Genomic DNA, 21906 nt, shown 5'->3' with positions numbered 1-21906 from the left:
AAGTGCTAAATAGATTTGGAGCATCCCAGCAACATCGATAGTAATAAGTAAAAGAAAAGACGGACAACAGAAAAGTTGGACATAACATGCTGTATTAGGGAATGTATATTGCTTTTTTACTTAATTTCATGTACGTCTTCAGAGAAGAAATAATGCTCTTTTTTTATGTAGACATTTACATTGGAGGTACACATGTTAATTTAGTTAATTGACAGATAAATATAAATAGTAGTGTTGATCGAGCACCAAAGTGCTCTGGTGCTCGAGTAGAACACTCTAAACCAAAGATAAAATAGATTTTAGAGGATTGCAAGGAAGAGGCACTCCGGTACAACCATAAAGGAGGGCCTCATTCACATTGTGGTACAATTGTTCAGGTAGTGGGACTTCTACACCCATAAAGGCTATGCACTAATTGAAAGGGCTGCCAAAAATTACAAGGAACCGGCATTCCAATACACCCTTTATAAAGGTGGGCATCATACACACCCTTGAAAAATTATGATTGATGACCTGTTGGTGACCCTCAAAAACATTAGGAACAAGGGCCTTCTGGTGACCCTCTAAAACATTAGGGGCGAGGGCCTGCTGCTGATCTGACCATCTAAAACATTAGGGGTGAGGGTCTGCTGCTGAGCTGACCCTCTAAGACATTAGGGTCGAGGGCTTGCTGCTGACCTGACCATCTAAAACATTAGGGGTGAGGGTCTGCTGCTGAGCTGACGCTCTAAAACATTAGGGGAGAGTGCCTGCTGCTGATCTGATTATCTAAAACAATAGGGGCGAGGGCCTGCTGGTGATCTGACCATCTAAAACATTATAAGCGAGGGCCTGCTGGTGACCCTCTAAAGCATTAGGGGTGAGGGTCTGCTGCTGAGCTGACCCTCTAAAACATTAGGAGCGAGGGTAGCCTAATAAGCATGTTGATATGATGGAGGAGGAGGATGAGAAAAGGATGATTGAACCATATACCCTTTTTTGTGGAGTAGGCAGCAACAGCGGGGAGCACCCTCCTTGGGCTGATCATGAGGCCTAACTATATTAATTTCCCTGTCAAGTGCAGGTGTACCTCACACCAAAAATAAAAATATGTAATCGTCACCTTCACCACCACTGACATTAGAGATCCCGGAGTAGGCAGCAACAGCGGGGAGCACCCTCCTTGGGCTGATCTGGGTACTGTCATCAGACAGCTGGGTGGTGGCCGTTGCTACCTTCCCTTACTCATCCGATTTCAAGAATGGCTGCGCATCGGTAAGGTCTGGGAATGGATGGAAAAATAATTCCTCTGACTCGAGTGGATGGGCTATGGTGGTGGTGTCTTTGAGGGTGCACACAGCAGAGAGTGAGGAGGGTGCAGATACAGAGGATGAGGAGGTTGCAGAAGCGGAAGGCTGAATAAGTCACTCAACCAACTCTGGTGCATCCTTTGACATAATCACATGCACCTTCTCCAACTTCTTACTTAGGGCCCGACCTGGTGCACCTGCCCAACCCCTACCACCCCTGCAGAACGGCCTGCCTCTTCCTCTGCCTTTCATTTTCAAAATGACTCTATGCCAAAGTCCCTAGAGAAAAGCAGTATTTGTGGGAGCTGATATATGGCAGGCCTCAACCAGTTGTTAGTTGAAGCTGGTATATCACCCTCAAGCAGTAATTTGGTGGACACAGGTATATGGAAAACCTCTATCACTATTTTGTGGAAGCTGAGATATGGCAGGCCTCAATCAGTTGTTAGTTGAAGAGGTATATCAAAACCCGCAATCTGTATTTTGTGGACGCAGGTATATGGAAAACCTCTATCACTATTTTGTGGAAGCTGATATATGGCAGTCCTCAATCAGTTGTTAGTTGAAGCTGGTATATCACCCTCAAGCAGTAATTTGGTGGACACAGGTATATGGAAAACCTCTATCACTATTTTGTGGAAGCTGAGATATGGCAGGCCTCAATCAGTTGTTAGTTGAAGAGGTATATCAAAACCCGCAATCTGTATTTTGTGGACGCTGGTATATAGAAAATCTCTATCACAATTTTGTGGAAGCTAGCAAAATGGTGCAATACCAGAAGGTCCTTGTGGAAAAATTGCTTCAAAAATTTTCCAGCTGACTACGTTGGCGGCAGAGTACGTAATTTCTTGGGCAACCGAGGAGGCGAGATGAGGGGAACACACAGCAGTTCCAACAGAGGCAGGGCGACACTCTACAAGGCCTGGGACAGTTTCATGACACCCCGCCAGCACCCTCACCCTGATGCGTGGCCTAGTGTTACAAGGAGGGAAAAGTTTTGGAAGATGGTGAAGGAATACGTAGCAGACCGTGTCAGCGTCCTCAGTGATCCCTCTGTGCCTTACAACTATTGGGTGTCCAAGCTGGACACGTGGCACAAACTGGTGCTCTACGCCTTGGAGGTGCTGGCCTGCTCTGCAGCCAGCGTTTTGTCAGAGCTGGTATTTAGTGCTGATGGGCGCATAATAACTGATAAGCGCAACTGAAGATGCTGACAGGTTGACTCTTACAAAATGAACAAGGCCTGGATTGCCCCTGACTTCGCTAATCCCCCAGAGGGATCTCTAATGTCAGTGGTGGTGAAGGTGACGATTACATATTTTTATTTTTGGTGTGAGGTACACCTGCACTTGACAGGGAAATTAATATACCGTAGTTAGGCCTCATGCTCATGCTCAGTTGTTTTTCTCAGCCTCCGTTCCGTTTTTTTTGCGGATAGGATGGGGACCCATTAATTTCAATGGGTCAGCAAAAAAATGCTGATAGTTCAACCGTTTGTGTTGCACGTCCGTTGTCCGTGTTTCCCCTTCAGCAAAAAAAATAGTGCATGTCCTACTTTTTTCACATTTGCGGACAAGGATAGGCATTTATTACAAGGGATCTGTGGAAAAAAACGTATCCTCCAAAAAAACGGATGCCGCATCCGGTTTTTTTTGCGGACGCAAAAAAACACTATTGTGTGCATGAGGCCTTAATCTGTTATTTCGACGGTGACATATACAAATTTTTTGTGTGAGACACACGTGCCCTGCATATGTGACAGGGAAATATATATATATATTTAATCTGACTGTTAGTTTGGCCGGTGACATATACACATTTTTGGTGTTAGATACATGTGCACTGCATATGTGACAGGGAAATTAATATAGTTAATCCGTCTGTTAGTTTGGTGGGTGACATATTCCCATTTTTGGTGTGAGGTACACCTGCACTGCATACGTGACAGGGAAATTAATATAGTTAATCCTTCTGTTAGTTCGGTGGGTGACACATATACCCATTTTTGGTATGATATACACGTGCACTTTATACATGACAGGGAAATTAATATAGTTAATCTGACTGTTAGTTCGGCCGGTGACATATACCCATTTTTGGTGTGAGATACACGTGCACTGCATATGTGACACCGTGTGCTTCATGCCGCCGCTGCACTACAGTAATACACTCGTATAGATCATACGAGTGTATTACTGTAGTGCAGCGGTGGCATGAAGCGCACAGCGTCATAGCAACCAATGACACCGCGCGTTCCTGCTGTCAGCAGGATGCCAGGCCGGGATACCACGGACCATTCCCAGACCTCATATATTTTTGTGTTTATACAACTGTATTTTCGGTCTGCGTCTGATCTGTGTATTTTTGCAGCTTGCATGCGGACTCATTTCTATGGGTCCGTAAAAAAAATGCAGAAACAACACAGATGTCATCCTTGTGCTGTTCGCATCCATGTGGCCATACCGCAAATTATAGAACATTTCCTATTCTTGTCCATTTTGCGACTTATAGCTGTATGCATTACTTGCATTTCTGAGAACTTTCATTGGGTCTTCTGTATTGTATCAATTTAGCAGCACGTGTTCAGAATGTTTTTACACATAAAAAGCTGTGTTAAGGGAAACAAATGTACAAAAATGTATTTCTTTAACTGAGCACTAGACTGAAATAAAAACTCAGCTGAAAAGTTGTTTTCTGATATCTGTTCCTGCACAATACCATAATTAGTGATACACAGAATTCCCATGTGTAAATCATTCATTAGTCTCTCAATCTCCCTATTAACCAGTTGTCCAGATGTCCTTATACCCCAAGGGTACAGCCAGACAAAGCAGCGGATGGTGGATAAATGGACATGATGTGGACGAAAAACTGTGTGGCCATGTGAGCCACAATTGCTTGGTATTAGTTAAAAATTCATAGTCATTCCTTTCTTTATCGTTAATGGTCACCACCACGTGTCGGCCACGTCTGGCTTTATCCAAAAGTTTATGTTTAAGACTCTGATTAGCAACACAAAAAAAACCCGGAAGAGCAGGTGACAATGTGGATCTCTGCTCTGTTGTGGAGATGTTACTACATTAGTAGGAAACATGGTAATGCATGTTCATATGTACTGTCGGTGCATTCAGACAAAGGGCTGAACTGTGGATTTCTAGCTGGTATTTTTGTATTTTTAACATTTTTAGCTGCAGAGGGCCATGAAAAGTTTCCTTAAGGTGAAAACACACTTACCAAGTGCATATTAAACCTATTAAAAATGTCTAGCTCAGTCTCTTTCTTCCAGGTGCATCCTTTAGTTATTCATGTCTATCATACTAATTCAATTCTCCCATCAACCCCCCTATTTTTTTCTGTTTTTTTTCTGACAAATTCTTAGTAGATTGGTCAGCAAAGCACACTTTTCAATCTGTTTAAAAGGGAAGCAGAATGCTGCACACTAAAGCCCAAATGGGCTCTGCAAAAAAGCCTCCAACATACTCAGGAAACAAGCCATCAACACTGTGACGACTCTTATTGTGTCTGTTATCATTAATGACAGTTTGACGTAAAAACCATGACACGTGACTGCCACAGTGGTATGAAAATGGATAAGAGGTCACTTTACACATATGTAAAATGGAGAGGAAACACATTTAAAGGAAGTTAGAGTCCAGATGACATTATGCAAATGCTTCTTTTGAAGAGATTAGCTGACATCACTGAAATAACAAACTTTACTATCAGCTCTTTCATTTGTTCTACTGGTCGGCATATTAATTTAAAATAAATCATGTTTGTAATAATTAAAGTCACATCTTTCCATTAGTTAGTGACCTACTTTGTTACAACTTCTATGATATTTCAGTCACTAAAAAGATCTAGAAACAAAGCACAAGTATAGAGATTGGAGGGAAATTCTATAATGATTTGCACATACATCATAGTCTTTGTTCTACTTGTGGTGATGCTGTAAAGATTTTGGCACAATTACATATGCCATGTGTTCAAAGTCCGTGTAATAGTGGATGAATGTGTCTAAGGACCAGCAGAATTTGACTGCTAGCCAAAACATGAATTTTGTTGTGACAAAAGCTACACCAAGCTTAACCCTGTAGTTCTAGAACAAATCTCACAGAATATACAGTAAATAACTCGCTTGGCATTTCATAGAGAAACTTTGGAAACGAATTCCTCTAGATTATATATATATATATATATATATATAGTCTATACTGTATATTTTGTGCTTACCAGTTTAGAAAGAAGTCATTGAGACACTGACTTCAACTTTTGAAGATTATTTTTTATTTTTATTTGATATGGTCTACTTACTAATTTGATTTATAGTTTACCACCTAATATCCATTGTTCTATATTAACATGAGACATATGTACAGTTGACCTTTTTGGGCGTATCACACTTAGAAAGGAGACTGACTTGGCAAGAGGTGTGTAAGAAAACAACCCCCACCCCTGCAGTCTCTAAAATCAGCACTCAGGGACCACATTTAGCTTATTTTATATTAAAATTATAGACTGTCATTTTAGTCTTAACTTTTTATTATCATAATGCAGCCAGGGGTCCCAGTAACAGCCGGCTACATCTGGCTATACAGGTCATCTAAGGGTAACTTGTAAGCTGATCAAGTGACAGACGCATCCTACCATGAGACAAGTTTTCTGGCTAGCTATGCTGAACTGCATGATTTTCTCAGCAGCATGTCCAAATATACTCTAATGCAGATGTGAGTTGTGATTTCTGGATCCCTTAGAAGTCAAATTATAATTTTTAGAAGTATTTTGACTAATACAAATAACCTGTGGCAATTACATATTGCAAACTCTCATCAGGCCTTGAATAGTATTGCCTTCTGGCAAATGCCTTTTTTAACCACTTAGCGACCAGCCACTGTATTTTAATGGCGGGCTGTGCAGGGCCTCAGTCTGCCTTTTGGCAACACCTTTTTGTCACTGTAGAAGAAGGGTTAACAGCCTTCAGAGCGCTTCTGCACTAAGAACCATCCATTACAGCTGCGGTTCTTAGCATCGCCTCCTGCTTCACAGCTGGGGTCAGAGGAAGCTCCATTCCTGGCTGTTAACTCTTTAATTGCTATGATCAGTGGCATGATCAAAGGGGACCCGTCCCTATGATGAGGTCACCAGGTTTCCCAGTGACTCGATTGTAGCCTGGGGTAACAATCTTCTGCCAGCCCTGAGGACCTACATAGGGTCCCAGGGCTGTCTGTTCAGGGAGCCTGATGTAACAAGAAACTTTCTCCCTCAAAAACAAGGTCTTAGACAGCCACATTAATTTAAAAATAAATAAAAGTCTGCTTAAATGCAGAGAGGCAAGAATTAAAAAAATGTTGCTGGCGATTTAGGCATTTTCTGGCCTGGATATTAGGGGTTATTGCATTTAACCCAGAAATTAATTGTTCATTTCTTTCAAGACCTGCATATTGCAAAGTTGTATACAAGAGTGCAGTACTGCGGCATTTAGAACCCCTATGGGTCTGTATTATGGGTTAGGCTTCTGTACGTATTAGCAGTACATAATACAAAATGAGTATATATCCAAGTCAGGGATAACAAGGCAAATTGGTATGGTAAATATGTATGTATCATTTCACATGTAATAAGACATAGGTGCTGAGATCTACTCCAATCCAGAAAATATTCAGATGTTTTCATTTCCATAATGTTTGCTTCTCACACAACAATCAGTCACACATATTTTACTATGATCAGACTTTTAAGAAAAATGTTCCAATAGTATAAAAAAAAATCAGAAAGATTGCATTATGCTGTAATACTAAAATATTATCACACTAGGAACATACTTTCATATGGTTTATTAAGATTGAAAAACATGAAGTTTTCAGTAATATTAAATTTGCTATCACGAGACAGCAGATGCAAAGCAGTGAAAGCCATGTTGATTTCATTTAAGCTGGCAAAAAATTCAGATGGCAAAGTGGACAATTCGAAGCTTCGATGCTTTTAATTGGCTTCTGCTACCAGACACTCAGCCACTAAACTTCCCACTTATCACCCTACTGCAGTCACCTGTGCTAATTCCATTAATCATATTGAAAAACCTGTTTATGTTTTATTGTGATATGGATTATTACATGCATTTACTATTCCCAATAGCCTTGATACCATTTCCTGTCTTTTCCTACATTTTCCATCCATTTTCCTCTTCCAAAGTCTTTGGTCCTTTTCACATTTTGAAAGTTAACTAAACATTGTAAGGTAAAAGATACTGTGGGATATAAACCTTTACAGACCTTTATTAACCCGTTCCCGACTACCTTACATATATATACGTTGGCGGTTGGGACTTTAAATATGGCACTACTAGCGGACTACCTAGTCCTGTTTCAAACAGCAATTGGCAGTAACATTGATCGTTGACTTTTAACCCTTCAGATGCCATGGTCAAATGGGACCACGGCATCTGGAGGCGCGCTTCTGGATGTGTTCCGGTTACCCCCGGTGGCCGCTGCACAGTTTACAGGCAAGCTGGGCATATCATTAATTACACAGGTTAAGGCCTTGTTAAAATTCCTTGTCAGTATTACATACGTGAAAAAAGAGTCCTTATTTAATGCGTGAAGATGTCCGTGAAGGATACGTGTTTGGTCCATGTGTCCGTTTTAAGCCTCCGTGTGTCATCTATATTCCACGGATGTTGCTCAGCTGAAAATTAATTTCCAGAACATCTTCTATTAGTTTTCAGTGAAAAACGGATGCAACACTGATGCCATTCGTGTTGTGTCCGTGATTTTCACAAACCTATAGACGTCAATGGGCTTCTTTGGTCCTTATCATGGACCAAAGTAGTGCTTGTCTCCATGACCCACGGTCAGTAAAAAAATGCTGATGTGTGAACAGACACATTTAAATCAATGGGTGCGTGTGCTGTACACAGATAATTCGGACAGCACACATCAGTGAAAAACAGTGGACGAGGCCTAATAGATGTGAGGTCAAAAGCAGGGGTACTAGCATCCACCACTACCTCTAAAGTACAAATTGACATATGTAACTTCAGGTCAGAACCGATAATGTAGATAGAATGAGTCAATTCTGGGTCACATGTTCAAGTTGGTGGTAGGAATCAGGTATGGGTGTCTTGTTCAGGTTGCGAGAATAACACTGTGGACGCTGGGTCAAAAAGATATTGGGATTAACAATAAATTGGCAAATTAACTCGGTATAACAATTTACCCCTATTAAATCCCTACCCTTCCCCCTCAAAGAGCACCTGTCCCAACATGGGTGACTCATAAACCTTTATCCGATAGGACTCTTGTGCAAGCCCTAACAATAGATATGTTTCTACTGATAAAAGAACAAGTATAATTACTGGGAAACAACATTAAGGTCCATAGAACAGTAAAAAAACAAAAGGTGTATGGGCAGATCACCCTGCAGCTACATATGGTGGATTGTTGTTAAGCTTGTAACCTCCTGCTATTATAAGTTACATTTTAGCAGGATAGATTTTTAGTGACTACACTTTGTATAAAGCCTCCTATTCTGAAATAGACATATATACATATAAAATGAAAATGCTCATCATTTTATTAGTGTGATTATGTTGCTATTTTATTATTGATTCATGTAGTTATCTTTCCTTTCTAGATTTGTTTTAACTGTTGTTTTCCTTTAAGTCTATGAAATTGCATGTTTTCTATGGTGCTATTTTAATCCATCTGCATGCCACAGGCCAGACGCTGACCAGGTGATCAACCTCCAGAAAATATTTGGCACCCTCTCCCTTTGTGTATATATATATATATATAATTTTTTTTTTGATTGGTCATTAACAGTTTCTTTTTTATTTTATTTATAACAATGGCTAATCGGAATGTGTTTAAAATACCTCCTTCCATCTTGTATGCTCCCTTTACCAAGTAAATATATTGTGGAAATTAACTTTCATGCACACTGTATTCTGGTCATGTGTATATCTGTAGATTTTCACAATCTGTAGAATCACATTACACTGTGTTCAAGTGGAATTAAAAATAATGAAAACTGTCTGCCTTTAAGTGCAAAGATATACACAGTACCATTATATATATTTATATACAGTTTAGTCAACATTTTGTAGCTATGCATGTTTAAATACTAAAAACTGCAGTACTGCTGGATCCATATCTGACTGCTAGGTTTCAATTGACAGCTGAGGATTTGTGACTGGACCATGAATCAAAACGGCAGGCATTTATACCCCAGTGCCAGTGAGGATACATTGGGAATAACTTGGCAAAGGTAAAATTTTAATTATTTCCAACCCTACACTCCATCTCTAAATGACATTGAGACATAGCTCTGTTGTAGCTTCCCCCTACTCCCTCCTTCTCTGTCTCCTCAAAACATTTATTTACATATCAATATTAACCAAAACATTTGTGAGAAGAATTTTCTAAACACATTTGTTCCATTGTAGTTTTCACTTTGACGGGTGAACAGCTTGGACAAACCTGTTGGTTTGCTGAGTATCTGCGAAACGAGACTCGTTGACAGCAGATGACTTGCCCAGCAGACAATGGGTTAATCCATGTCTGGATTGTCGTATGGTCGCTGTCAAATACAGGCTTTTATACTTCAACATTGCTTTAAGGTACCACAAGCTTCAGATGCTGTAGGAAATTGGAGCTAAAATATGCATATATCATCAAGCAGCAAAAACACAACAAATATAGATGTGTGGCGTACTTATCCCTCGATACCCTAACCATTTGCAGTTATAACCGTATTTCCATACAAATCATCACATAAAGCGTACGCCTGTACACACAATGGGAAAATAACCAAAGAACTAACTAAATAATTAACATACTAACTGGTTGCTGATGGTACATTTATCATTTGTAATTTTACCATATTCCGAGGTAAGAAAACAAAAGCATGCCTTTCATAAATCACAAATAATCTAGAATGCTGGCCAACTAAATACATTGCTAATCATTTGTCACTCGCATGTTGGAAGTCAAATCTTCTATGATTACAATAAGAAATGCCCTGAACGGTTTTGTAGAATACTGCTGTTTTGTTGGCAGATGGGAATGCTACCTGTGACATGATTTTAATGTGGGTGATGGGTATTGTTACCTATGCATGCCTTTGATTTGAAACAATTATTGCAATTTGATCAAGGATCTTTTGTGTTTCATATAGCACAAAGCATAAGTAAGAAAATGTATTTGTGCTTTCCTCTATGTTTTTCTCATGGAACTAGCCAGGGTTGGACAAATATTAGAATCCAGGTAGTAAGTGCTATCTTTGCACTATATTACTTAACTTTTTTGGGTCGATTGATATGAAGTTTCTTATTTCAAGGCCACTAAAGTAAACTGACTTTTTGAGGTGTCTAACTAGTTCCTAAAGTCTACTGTATTTTGTCCAGCCTTGACTTCGCATGTCAAGTCTTACCATTTGAAGCCTCTGAGTTTTGCAATATTTATCTTCTATGTCTTTGGGGCATTTTATTGTTAAAATGTCTCACGAGAGCCACTTCTTATGGCAAAACTGAGACAGCCTTGAATAGATGGTGTATAACTAAGGTAAGTGTAAGCACAATGGTAAGGGCAGAATCATCATATCTGTATGAGATACTGGATGTATTTTTTATTTTTAGGCAATATAGCAATTTGCTGTATGGACAGTTTAGGCCATACCTCTTATTAGTGTTGAGTGAATCGAAGTCCACGTGGTAGCAAATCGATTTTCCCTTAATGGCGGTAAAAAAATCATACTTACCTCATCCATTTGATTGCGACGGGCTGTCCGCTGCCATCTTGATTGAAGATCTCGCTCAAAGTCTCGTGCATGGTGATGTATGACGCCACCACGCTGGCCGACGTGATGATGTAATCACGGGCCAAGCTTCAATCAAGATTTCCGCGGCCGGCCCATCGTGAGAAAATGGATGAGATAAGTATGATTTTTAATTTTTTTTATTTTACTGTGTTATTACTGTCAGATTCCTCAATCCGCTATTAAAGCGGCATCTGAGGGGTACAATGACGAGGAGGAAGCGCAATCGCTGCTCTCTGTCATTGCACCCACTACTTACAATAAAATGTGCTTTGTGACAAAGTAATTTGTCATGGAGCGAATTTTTTACAAAAATTTGGCAAAGCAGTCGAATCAAATTTTTTAATACTTTGCTCATCTCTACCTATTATGTTGATTTTTTTATAGTTTATTTTTATATGTAAAATTATGAAAGGGAAATTTAAATTTATCATGTTTTTTACTGTGCTTTTAACACAGGCTTTTCAGGCAGCTTATTTGTTTTGCAGACAAGAATAGGCAGTTATATCAATGGCTGTCCATGCCGTTCCGCATCCGTGTACACCATCCGTGTTTTGCGTATCCCCAATTTGCGGACCGCAAAACACACAACGGTCGTGTGCATGTAGCCTTATAGTTTACATAACCTTTTTTGTTTACCCACAAGAAGACGCATTGTTAAAATGATGAATAGTATGCTTTTTATAATAGATTTTGAATGTTGCAGAGAAAATAATCATGACACTTTCTAATGCATATATTTTTTCTATTTGCTCTCCAGTTGGAGTGATGTAACTATTGTACTTGCTAGGGGGTTGCCATTATAGACATCCTCTCATGTGAGCACCAGTCATAAGAGCACATTCATGTTCGGGGGTGTCACATGACAGGATGTCCAGGAAGAGAACAGCTACAGAGCATGCAGTTAAGAAAAGTGTCACAATTTTGTATTTACAAGCGTCTGAGTAACACAATCTATTTAGCTACAACTAACTACAAAAAAGTAGAATATCCTCTTAACCCTATTATAAAGGGGTTTTCCCCACAATGCACATTTATCACCTGCATGATCATAGGGAGGAAGAGTTTGAATTGAGCTGTGGTTGAGCATTCGTAGTGGTGCTGCATTCAAAGTCTATGGGGCTGACAGAGACAGCTGAATGCATCACTTGGCTGTTTCCATCAGTCCCATAGACATTGAACGGAGCAGAAGGAGATATGCCCAATCACTGCTCTTTAAGCTCCTCATTGCAGTTGGGTAGGTGATAAATGTCCATTGTAGAAAATACCTTTAAGGAAGAAACCCAGCAGTTGCTATTCATGTTTGAAATGGAATGGCATAGTAAAAGAAGTGTTTTTCTTTTTCTTTTTTATGATGTATAAAATAAATATTTATTTGATAAAATAAAATATTTTTTAGATATAAAAAACGCCTTTAAAAAATAATTTCTTAAATCTTCATGTTTGGTTTACTTCGTCCAAATATGCTGCTACTAGTGAAGATGTAGGACTCACTAATCAGCCATGATTTTTTTCTGGTGCTGCTCTCAAGGCCTTATAAATAATGATGACTATTCTGTGGACACAGCTCTCCATCCAAATGTCTCCAGATCTCTTCCAAAGAAATGGCTTGTAAACTGGCCAGACCCCCATGCTGCCATTCTCCAGGAAATGGATCAGCAATCCATTAAGATGCCATTAGATAATCTAATTTGTAACCTAATCTCTAAATTAGACAGGGCCCAGACTTGAAGCATGTTTAAGAGAAATAACATAGAATGGGGGAAATAAGTTTATATTCAAATTGATCGGAGTAGCTGTAGCGTGAAGAAGGATGTTTGTTTTTTCCCTCTTTTTGTGTAGCTGTGATCACGTCTCAGGCTGTCTGGTAACCAGGAGAAACGAGACATGATGTAATTCCAGATTGAACTTGAACTTCAGGGACTTAGAATGTGGGGCAGTGGGAACAATGGGCCATAGGAATCAATAATGTCCATTTAACAGACGACCATGTTGAGAACTCAGTGTTAACATTTATGGGAGAGAAACAGCAGGGTCTGCTGTGTGACTAGAATGAGATGGTCCAGATACAAGATGTTGGAAGTAAAGAAAACAACTTTTTTCTTTTTTGTTCTAGCAAATGTTTTCTTCTGTCTCTTTTATTCTGTGAGCAGCCTCTGCAGATTCCTACAGGATTAAAATTAAAAAAGTGAACTTCTCTCTGCGCTAAACCAGTTGCCTGCTCTAAGCACTCTTTGTTCACTTAGGTATAACAAAGTTAATCTTACTTTTCCTGTCAAGTGATTTTGGAAGGACTAAAAGAAAGAGAATCATATTGTAGAGCAACTCCCACATGTGTTAAGTGTGTTTGTAGTGGACAAGGGGCATTCCTTCTTTGTGTTTCTTAACTGAGGTAAAATTAAAGCTGCTGTATTGGTGAAAAAAAGCATAATGCACATCTTACCGAGTCTGAGACAGCCACGTTTTGCTTTTTCTTTTCAATAGTTTAAGCAGTTTTGTTTTTTTGATGGTAGATATCTGATAAATAAAATTCCATACAGGATGACCCAACCACTTCGCCGCCCACCATTCTCATTTAGATGTTTTGATTGTGACATGTAAGGTAATTATTTCATGTGTTCAAATACAGTTCTGGAAGGTTTTAGAATACTGGGTAGAAAGGGAAAGCAATTTATTCTAACTTGCGCAGGTTTGTTACAGAGTTCTTTGCTCAGCACTAAATATAGAAACTATGGCTTCTGTTGTATAGGGCTTGAGAAGAGCCATCACAGAGTAATCTGTAAAGTTAGTATGCCCATACATTTTCCATAGTTGTTGGCCAAATGCTTGATTGACTGACAGCTATTCCTCCAACTCCTCCATATACATGTATGCACGATTCAGCTGAACATTCATGTGTTTCATTGGCAAGAGAGGAGAAAAAAATTCTGCTAGAACAAAAGGATAAGAAATTAAAATTCAACTAGTCCAATCCTAGGCCCCATACACATTTGATGTCCCCACTGAAATCCGCAGGTTTGGCCAACAATAGTCTATTGTGTATGGGGGTCTTAGGCGTGAGTAAAATGAACACATAGCAAAGTCTTATTAAATTAAATAGTAACTACATTACAAAGTTCCTTTCAGAGGTGTTCCCCAGTGAAGACCCCTTTGTAAGCGAAGCCCTCATCAATCTGTCAATCAATGCTGAGATCGAAATTAATAAAAAAAAGAAAATTTAGATATCTAAAGTTATTAGTATTGTTTGCATATTCACATGTCATAGTGTTGCTTGGACTTCATTATAAACAATAAAAGTTATATGTCGTAACTGACTGCTCATTTTAATTGCTAATTAATCCTAGCTCACATTTAACATTCCCAAACAAAAGTTTGCCCTATGTTTGTTTACTGGCTCCAACCATACTGAAGTGCCTTTAGCTCACCTTAGGGTAGGTTCACATATACAGCAGGTAAAACCGATAGTCTCTAGCTGCATAACTGGACACTGCCGGGCACCGTCGGATCCCCATTCTCTATAATGGGATCCATCATAAATGATGGGAAAAATACCAATGTGGTATTTTTCTGGCAAATTACTAGCATTTATTCTGAAAACCTGCCAGATCTCTGTCAGATCCCATTATAGTGAATAGGCATCCATCGGTGTCCGGCTATGCTGAATACGGCAACTCTTATAGTCTGCTCCTTTTTTGGAACAGAGTACCTGTTTTGTCTGCTGTACATGTGAGTCTACCCTTATTTTAATGGAAGATTTCTAATTTTCATTGCCTTAATATGCCTTCCCCTCTTAGCAAAGCAACCAACTGTTTATTTCATAAAGGACAATGACAGTAAATTTATAGGTGCACAATATTTCACTGTAAATTGTACTTTTCCTGCTTTATTTTTAAATGTATGATGCATAATGTAATATGCATAATTAAGTAATATATCCCATAACCTTTATGATTTTTTTTTGCTACCAAGTTATAGTATAGCTTATAGAAAACAGCTGTGGTGGTGGCTCACTCCTAATTACCTATGGTATGGTGCTGCCAACCCAAGGGAGAGGACATCCTACCTCTCAAAATTGAAATAGAGAATAAAAATATATATTGGGCGAGCACTCTAACATAAAGCACACATTTAATCAAGGTAAAATGTCAATCAAGATAAAAACAGATACATAAAATGGATAAAAAATACATCAATAAATACCACAATAAAGAGACTGATGAATATTTGAATGAATATTAGCAGTGCCCATAAGGGGCTATTCTACCATGTGGCACTTGAGATTCCTTGTAAGGCCTAGTATTGTGTCCTTAGCTTTTTCAGCAAAGATTCACTAAAAAACCGCAATTGTAGTTGTTAATTACTTTCTTAGGTTTTATAGGTGCCTTTGTAACGTTGGAAAGGTTGGTCTATAGTCCACAAATGGCACTCACAATCGGCTTATAAGGTGATGTTGTTTATGCAAAATAGTCAAGTCCTGATAATGTTCCTTATAGGTATAGTCGATACTATTCAAATTCAGTCCAAAGGTTTTTTGTCAGGATGAGGATAATGTTCAATCAAAAAAATGGATAACGGTAATCTCGGCTGTTCAGCCGCTTACCTCCTCCTTCCAGGGATAGTCCACGTGTGTCCGCTGGTGTTTGTCGGGGGGCGAGTGATGCGGGAGACTCCGGCGTCTTGCGTCGCACTCCTCGATAGCCGCACTTGCAAGTTCTCGCGCGGATTATGGCACCTTACCCTGGAGTGTAGAGGATTTTTCAATTGAACATTATCCTCATCCTGACAAAAAACCTTTGGACTGAATTTGAATAGTATCGACTATACCTATAAGGAACATTATCAGGACTTGACTATTTTGCATAAACAACATCACCTTATAAGCCGATTGTGAGTGCCATTTGTGGACTATAGACCAACCTTTCCAACGTTACAAAGGCACCTATAAAACCTAAGAAAGTAATTAACAACTACAATTGCGGTTTTTTAGTGAATCTTTGCTGAAAAAGCTAAGGACACAATACTAGGCCTTACAAGGAATCTCAAGTGCCACATGGTAGAATAGCCCCTTATGGGCACTGCTAATATTCATTCAAATATTCATCAGTCTCTTTATTGTGGTATTTATTGATGTATTTTTTATCCATTTTATGTATCTGTTTTTATCTTGATTGACATTTTACCTTGATTAAATGTGTGCTTTATGTTAGAGTGCTCGCCCAATATATATTTTTATAGTATAGCTTATGTCCTAAAAAATACAAAGTAGTAACCGCGCTGATTACAGCGTCTTTCCCTGGAGTATAGAAGATTCAACAATTAAAAAGAGGTACCTGCCGTTGAGGACATAAACAAGGGAGAAGATAACTCCCTTGACGAAGGAATACGATTATTTTGAAACGCGTCGGTAGGTTTTTTGGTCCTTAGGGGCATCCATAGAGGCGTGTGACGTCACACAGAAGGTCTCACAGCAATCACTTGCCGGCTTCCCCACGGGCACGCTAGCTACCGGCCGGCACAGTGCGCGACTATTGGTTGTCAGCAAGAAGCAGCAGAGGAGGAACATCGCACTCCTATAAAGAGTAGGACTGAGTTATCTTCCCCCATTGTTTATGTCCACAACGGCAGGTACATCTTTTTAATTGTTGAATCCTCTACACTCCAGGGTAAGGTGCCATAATCCGCGCGGTTACTGCTTTGTATTTTTTAAGACACAAGAGTATTTAATTGAGTACGGGCAGTTACTCATACATTTGTCACCCAGCAGTGGCTCTCTCTCTGAAGGAGGTGAGAGAGAGGCACCACTCCAGCGGTAGCGGAGGTGGATTTTCAATATATAGTATAGATACTGAAAGCATGTGGCACTGAAAGAATAAAAGGTTGTAAGAAAGACATTGGCCAAAAATGAAAAGACCAAATTTACACACTTCATACGGTGTGTCTTGTTGCAGTTTTGATGAATTTCCATTCAAAACGAGGAGTGCATCCAAAAAAGAGAGCAATTATAAGCATTTCCTTTATATCCTTTATATTCCTTCATATATTTACTTTATTTCGAAAGTAAATATATACACCTAACCCATCTTGAAAAACAGCTATCAAAAGTTTTCCTGTGTGAACCCGGTCTTCAGGGAGTCACAAAGTGCAAAATGAAATGGCAGGTTTAGCAGAACAGAGGTTGTAGAATATTTGTTGCTGGAATGTATGAATTACACTATATGCAGCACATGCCTACAACACCCTGAGGCTGAGTTCTACTGGATGGAACTGATATCACTGTAGAAATTTGTGGTGCTGGAAGTTCAGTTCAGAGGAACTCCAGTGGGCCAAGTGTTATGACTGTAAATGAGATCTGTAAATGCCCTTTGCGTTATTGATTGTTCTGTTTATTGATAATTATTCCATGTGAGCAGTAAAGTAATTATGCTTGTTTTGTTTGGCTTTTCTTTTGCAGTCCTGGTACCTGGGCTAGTTTGGTCCCTTTCCAAGTATCAAACAGGACATCAATCCTGCCAAGTAATGTCCAAAACTATGGACTAAATATAATTGGAGAACCCTTTCTTCAAGCAGAGACGAGCAATTGAAATAAATGAAACATAAAGTAGAAAGAATGGACAAGTGGAAAAGAAAAAAAAACACGAAAGAGAAGATATACTGACCAGCATTTGCAGCACTTACAATCACTGATTCCTTTAACCTTTTTAGTACTTACAGGACCTGCAAAGCAATGCAAGATATTACTTTTCAGGACTTCGGAGCACATAAGGGGTTAAGGCGGAAACAGTCGTGACACTGAAAGGGTGGCTAATATATTTCACGGAGGGTAGAATGCAACTTATGTCCACTGGGAAATAGGCACTCTTTCTCCACGGCGATATATTTTATATGACTTTTCTAGATGCCTTAATAATTGCATGATAAGCTAGTCCTGTTTGGTTTTAGTCTTCTTGTTGTTTACGCATGGGAACACTTGTCCCATCTTTCTCATAAAAGAAAGGCTGTGAGGCAGCAAAAGAGCTGCAAAAATGAGCCCCAAGGCCACCCCTATTATGGATCTCCTTACATAGAACAGTTGTCATTCAGCATGTGGAAAGCAAACATTATGTGACCTTCAATCATTAATATCAGGAAGAGAAGTAACTACAAGAATCCCTGCTATACACCGTGCTTGTTTTTGGTGTGCTACCCAACTTGTCAGCAGAGTTGTGTCCATCAGATTATCGCTGAAATTAATTGCCTTTGTACATTTACAGAAATCCCTCAGTAATCAATGGAACAATGGGATGTAATGCCCAGAAAATTAAATTAGAGGCAAGTGCTATTAAATTATTTTTTAATGGGGCATAATTATAGTTAGTCCTCTGGCCCTCTGACTCTAAACTGTAGGGCTTGTAAAGCTGTCACCTGCACAGTGCCAGATAAAGCCTCTGATTTTTACATGTGGTCACCACTGGTACTGACAGGAAATTTTTTTTAAAATTATTTAATTCCCTCAATATATGAGGGGCCTTTTAGTATAAAAGCGGCAAATCCAGACAAATCATGATTCTGAACTATAATATTAAATAATTCCTAGCACTTATATTGGTCAGGCTGCTTCTACAGAGCCGAATACCTTATTTATTTATCATATCAGTTGAATTGGGTAAATGGGATGGGTTTCAGCACTAGAAAGGCAAAGCAATTAGGCAGAAACACATACAGTTCAAGCTGCTGATGTTCATCATGTAACGAAAAGACTGATACCATGGTGCTGTCATCATGTCGCTCCAAGAATTCAGATCTTCAAATTTAAAAGAAATTTTGCATGGCCTATAGAATTATGCCTCTTTATATCACAAGGTAAAAAGTAGTAAAGTACAGTTTCCAACAATTCTAATTTGCACGAAAATATAAAGTCCACATTACGTGCCTTGCCTTGAATTAAAAAAAAGTGACATCACAAAATTTATTTTGCTGCATTTATTATCATTTTAAATCTCTACCATTTTTATGACAAAAATATTTTGTACTCCACAGGGAAAAGATCAATTATGTGACATCCTGGATTTTTTAAACAGTTATACATTTATAAAGCATATCATGGCTGTGTATAATTGCCGCTTAAAAATAGTAACCAGCAATATTTTCAGTATTTTGGTGTTTTTCTATTAATCTTTCATGTTTTTCATCTTCCAGTTAATGTGGGGATGGGGGGAGGGTGGGCAGGAAAGGGGTTAAAATTTTTACAAATTATGCAATACCACGTTTTGCCTATGTAGGTAGTGCTTTTAGCAGTATTTGGTTATTTTAGGTAATTTCGCAGATAAAGAAAAAACATAAAAAAGAAGAAAAAAAAAAGAATTTAATGTATGCTTTTTTTTTTCAATTGACCAAAGTGGGTACTGCGATTTTTGCAGTGTGATGAGGTCTTTTTGTGTACTGACATGGAGAGGGAATTTTGTTTTATATATATGCGTATAAATATATATATAAATATATATTATGGGTGGGCGCTAGGAAAAATGAAATTTCAAGCTCTTTAGGAGACTGCTGTACAGCAGAATGCCCATATGGAGCGGCCATGACTGCAAAGTGACCCATTTTATCTACTGTAATTAAAAATTATATACATTTGACATCTCAAAAAGAGCAAATTTTACCTAATTAACTTGAGCTAATAGAATGATTATATACCCTTGAAATGCTGGAATACGTCATTAGTCTTGAAATATTTCACTGTAGCCTCAAGTGGCCTGGACCACAGGGTTTCACAATGAAACTGTTCTCAATGAATACAGAAGATACACAAATACATAATAGGGCATTGCACTTAAATTGCAGTTATTCCCACTTATTGTTTCCTATTGACTATAAAGCCTTAATATTCTAAGGAGTAACAGTACATATATATATTATGCTATACGTGTATGCATTTACATATACAAGTGTATACCTTCCTTTCATGACCACTAGAACAGTGTGACACTACATTGCCTCCTTTGGTAAGCTCTGTTTATACCAGCACACTAATGTACCCCACATGAGCATTATTCTGCACAATTCTTCCAGAGCAATTTTCCTCCACATTATTTGGTCAAGCATATCCCATTTGTCCTTTTATCAAAGATTCATCAGGGTTCCTTAAGCAGTGACCCGGCACAGACAGCAGTTAATTTTAATTGATGGCAGTCATTGATCACTTTACAAGGCAAAGGACAACTGCCCAGTAAATGTTCTCTATTTAATATGATTTTACTCACCTCCCAGTGTGAATGCACTCATCAGTTAAGTACTCATAAGTGAAACATGGCAGCAGAATTGTGGAACCCTGGTGACCACATCCTCATACAATTACATTTATTATTGTTCTCACTGCCAGTCACCTAATGAATAGATATGACTGGGATTATGTGGCGACTCCATTTGATTCACCCACTCAGGCAGATCACTAAAATGCTCAATAGCACAGCAGGAAAACATGAACTTGTGCAAACCACTACAATGATAATTATCCTTATATCAAGATGCTCATTAATCTCCTCTTTATTAGGGCTAGTTGTCAAGGACAATCAATATTACAAGGCTGTATTTGTATATTTGCACTTTTACCAGACGTAAAGGACATTTTAGGTATAATTATTCTCTTCTAATGAGGCCCAGAAAATTGCAGACAGTGTTTGCGGAATATATTCATTTACAATGTTGTGCTGTGCTCTCTTATTTGATTTGGTTACCTTTTCAGCAGGGTTTCTTAACACGTGGTTTTATTTGATTGGAAGTTTTGTCATGGAGTAATTTATTGCAATTGCAACAATTAAAATTGTTAGAATTATTTGTTGTATTACGAAACTCTTTAAATTTAAAAGACATTAGTTATTATGCCCTTACATACTTTGTGCTTTTCGACCACAGACAGCTCAATGTTCTCTGTCTTAAGATGTCTCTGGAGGTATATTATGCAACACCTGTTGAGAAATCTTGCTCTATAAACTAAAGGAAAGTTTATTTCAATTTGGCCTGCAACTTAAAAAAAAAAATTTGCTCCAAAAAGGCAGTGGTCCTTCCATCCCCATTGTTGAGATGACGTTTTAGCATTGCCACACATTTATTCATCCTTTGTGCACTGTTCTGTTTCTTTTTTAATTGCTTTGCAGTCTTGGCCTCTTGGTGTTGCCCCTGAAGTGTGTTTTCCCTAGAGTGACATGAACATTTTAAGGCATACTTTCTGAAAGGGAATAAAAACAGTGAAGGAAACTGTACATAGACATGGCAAAAAAGGAAATCCTAAATTATAGCAATATAGTTATGGGGTGAAGTTCAGATGGGCAGCTTGAAAAACAAATATGTGAATGAATCTGTGAAGCTGTAAGTAGCGAGAAGTGAGGGTCTTTGTAATGAACCTTGCCGACAGTTATTTGTACACTGTATAGTTTTGTTATGATTTTTGTTGTATTACACGTGCCCTCATTTGTAAAGCTACCTTTTTAGCATTTGCAATGGGAATATATTTTGTTTTCATTTTTTAAAGTAAACAAGAATATTGCTTGTATAGGAACTGGACTTGGGTTAAAACTCTCCGGATCCTTAATTTATGTATTTGAAAAATAATAAAATAAAAAAAAGTTTAAAAGTGCTGTCCATGTTAGGGTTTGTTTCAGAGTTGCCTATACTTAAAAAGTGTAGGTTGCTAGTCATTTAAGAAAAAAATGTAAATGGAGAAAAGTTATATTTTATGAAGGTTATTTTGTTGTATTTAGTATTTGAAAAGTTGGTTTTTGGAGCATTTCAGAATGTTGAAAGCATCACTGTCTTAGTACATATGTGA

General features: G+C 38.5%; 1 protein-coding gene across 4 annotated transcripts in view; it reads left to right on the top strand.

The window, feature by feature from the left end:
- Nucleotides 1-21906, top strand: part of NFIB (nuclear factor I B) — a 246934-nt gene that overhangs the window by 222357 nt on the left and 2671 nt on the right. For 3 of the 4 annotated variants that reach the window (XM_040417163.1, XM_040417162.1, XM_040417164.1), the window contains 2 exons: nucleotides 9466-9554; nucleotides 17554-21906. The exon at nucleotides 17554-21906 is cut by the window's right edge and continues 2671 nt beyond it. In XM_040417163.1, coding sequence (XP_040273097.1) covers nucleotides 9466-9554; nucleotides 17554-17683 — 219 coding nt within the window. In that variant the 3' untranslated portion in view covers nucleotides 17684-21906. The remainder of the gene's footprint in view (nucleotides 1-9465; nucleotides 9555-17553) is intronic. The other variant, XM_040417165.1, reaches the window with a different exon arrangement.

Source organism: Bufo bufo, chromosome 2 (assembly GCF_905171765.1).
Source record: "Bufo bufo chromosome 2, aBufBuf1.1, whole genome shotgun sequence".
NCBI lineage: Eukaryota > Metazoa > Chordata > Amphibia > Anura > Bufonidae > Bufo > Bufo bufo.
This window is presented reverse-complemented; position numbering and strand designations above follow the sequence as displayed.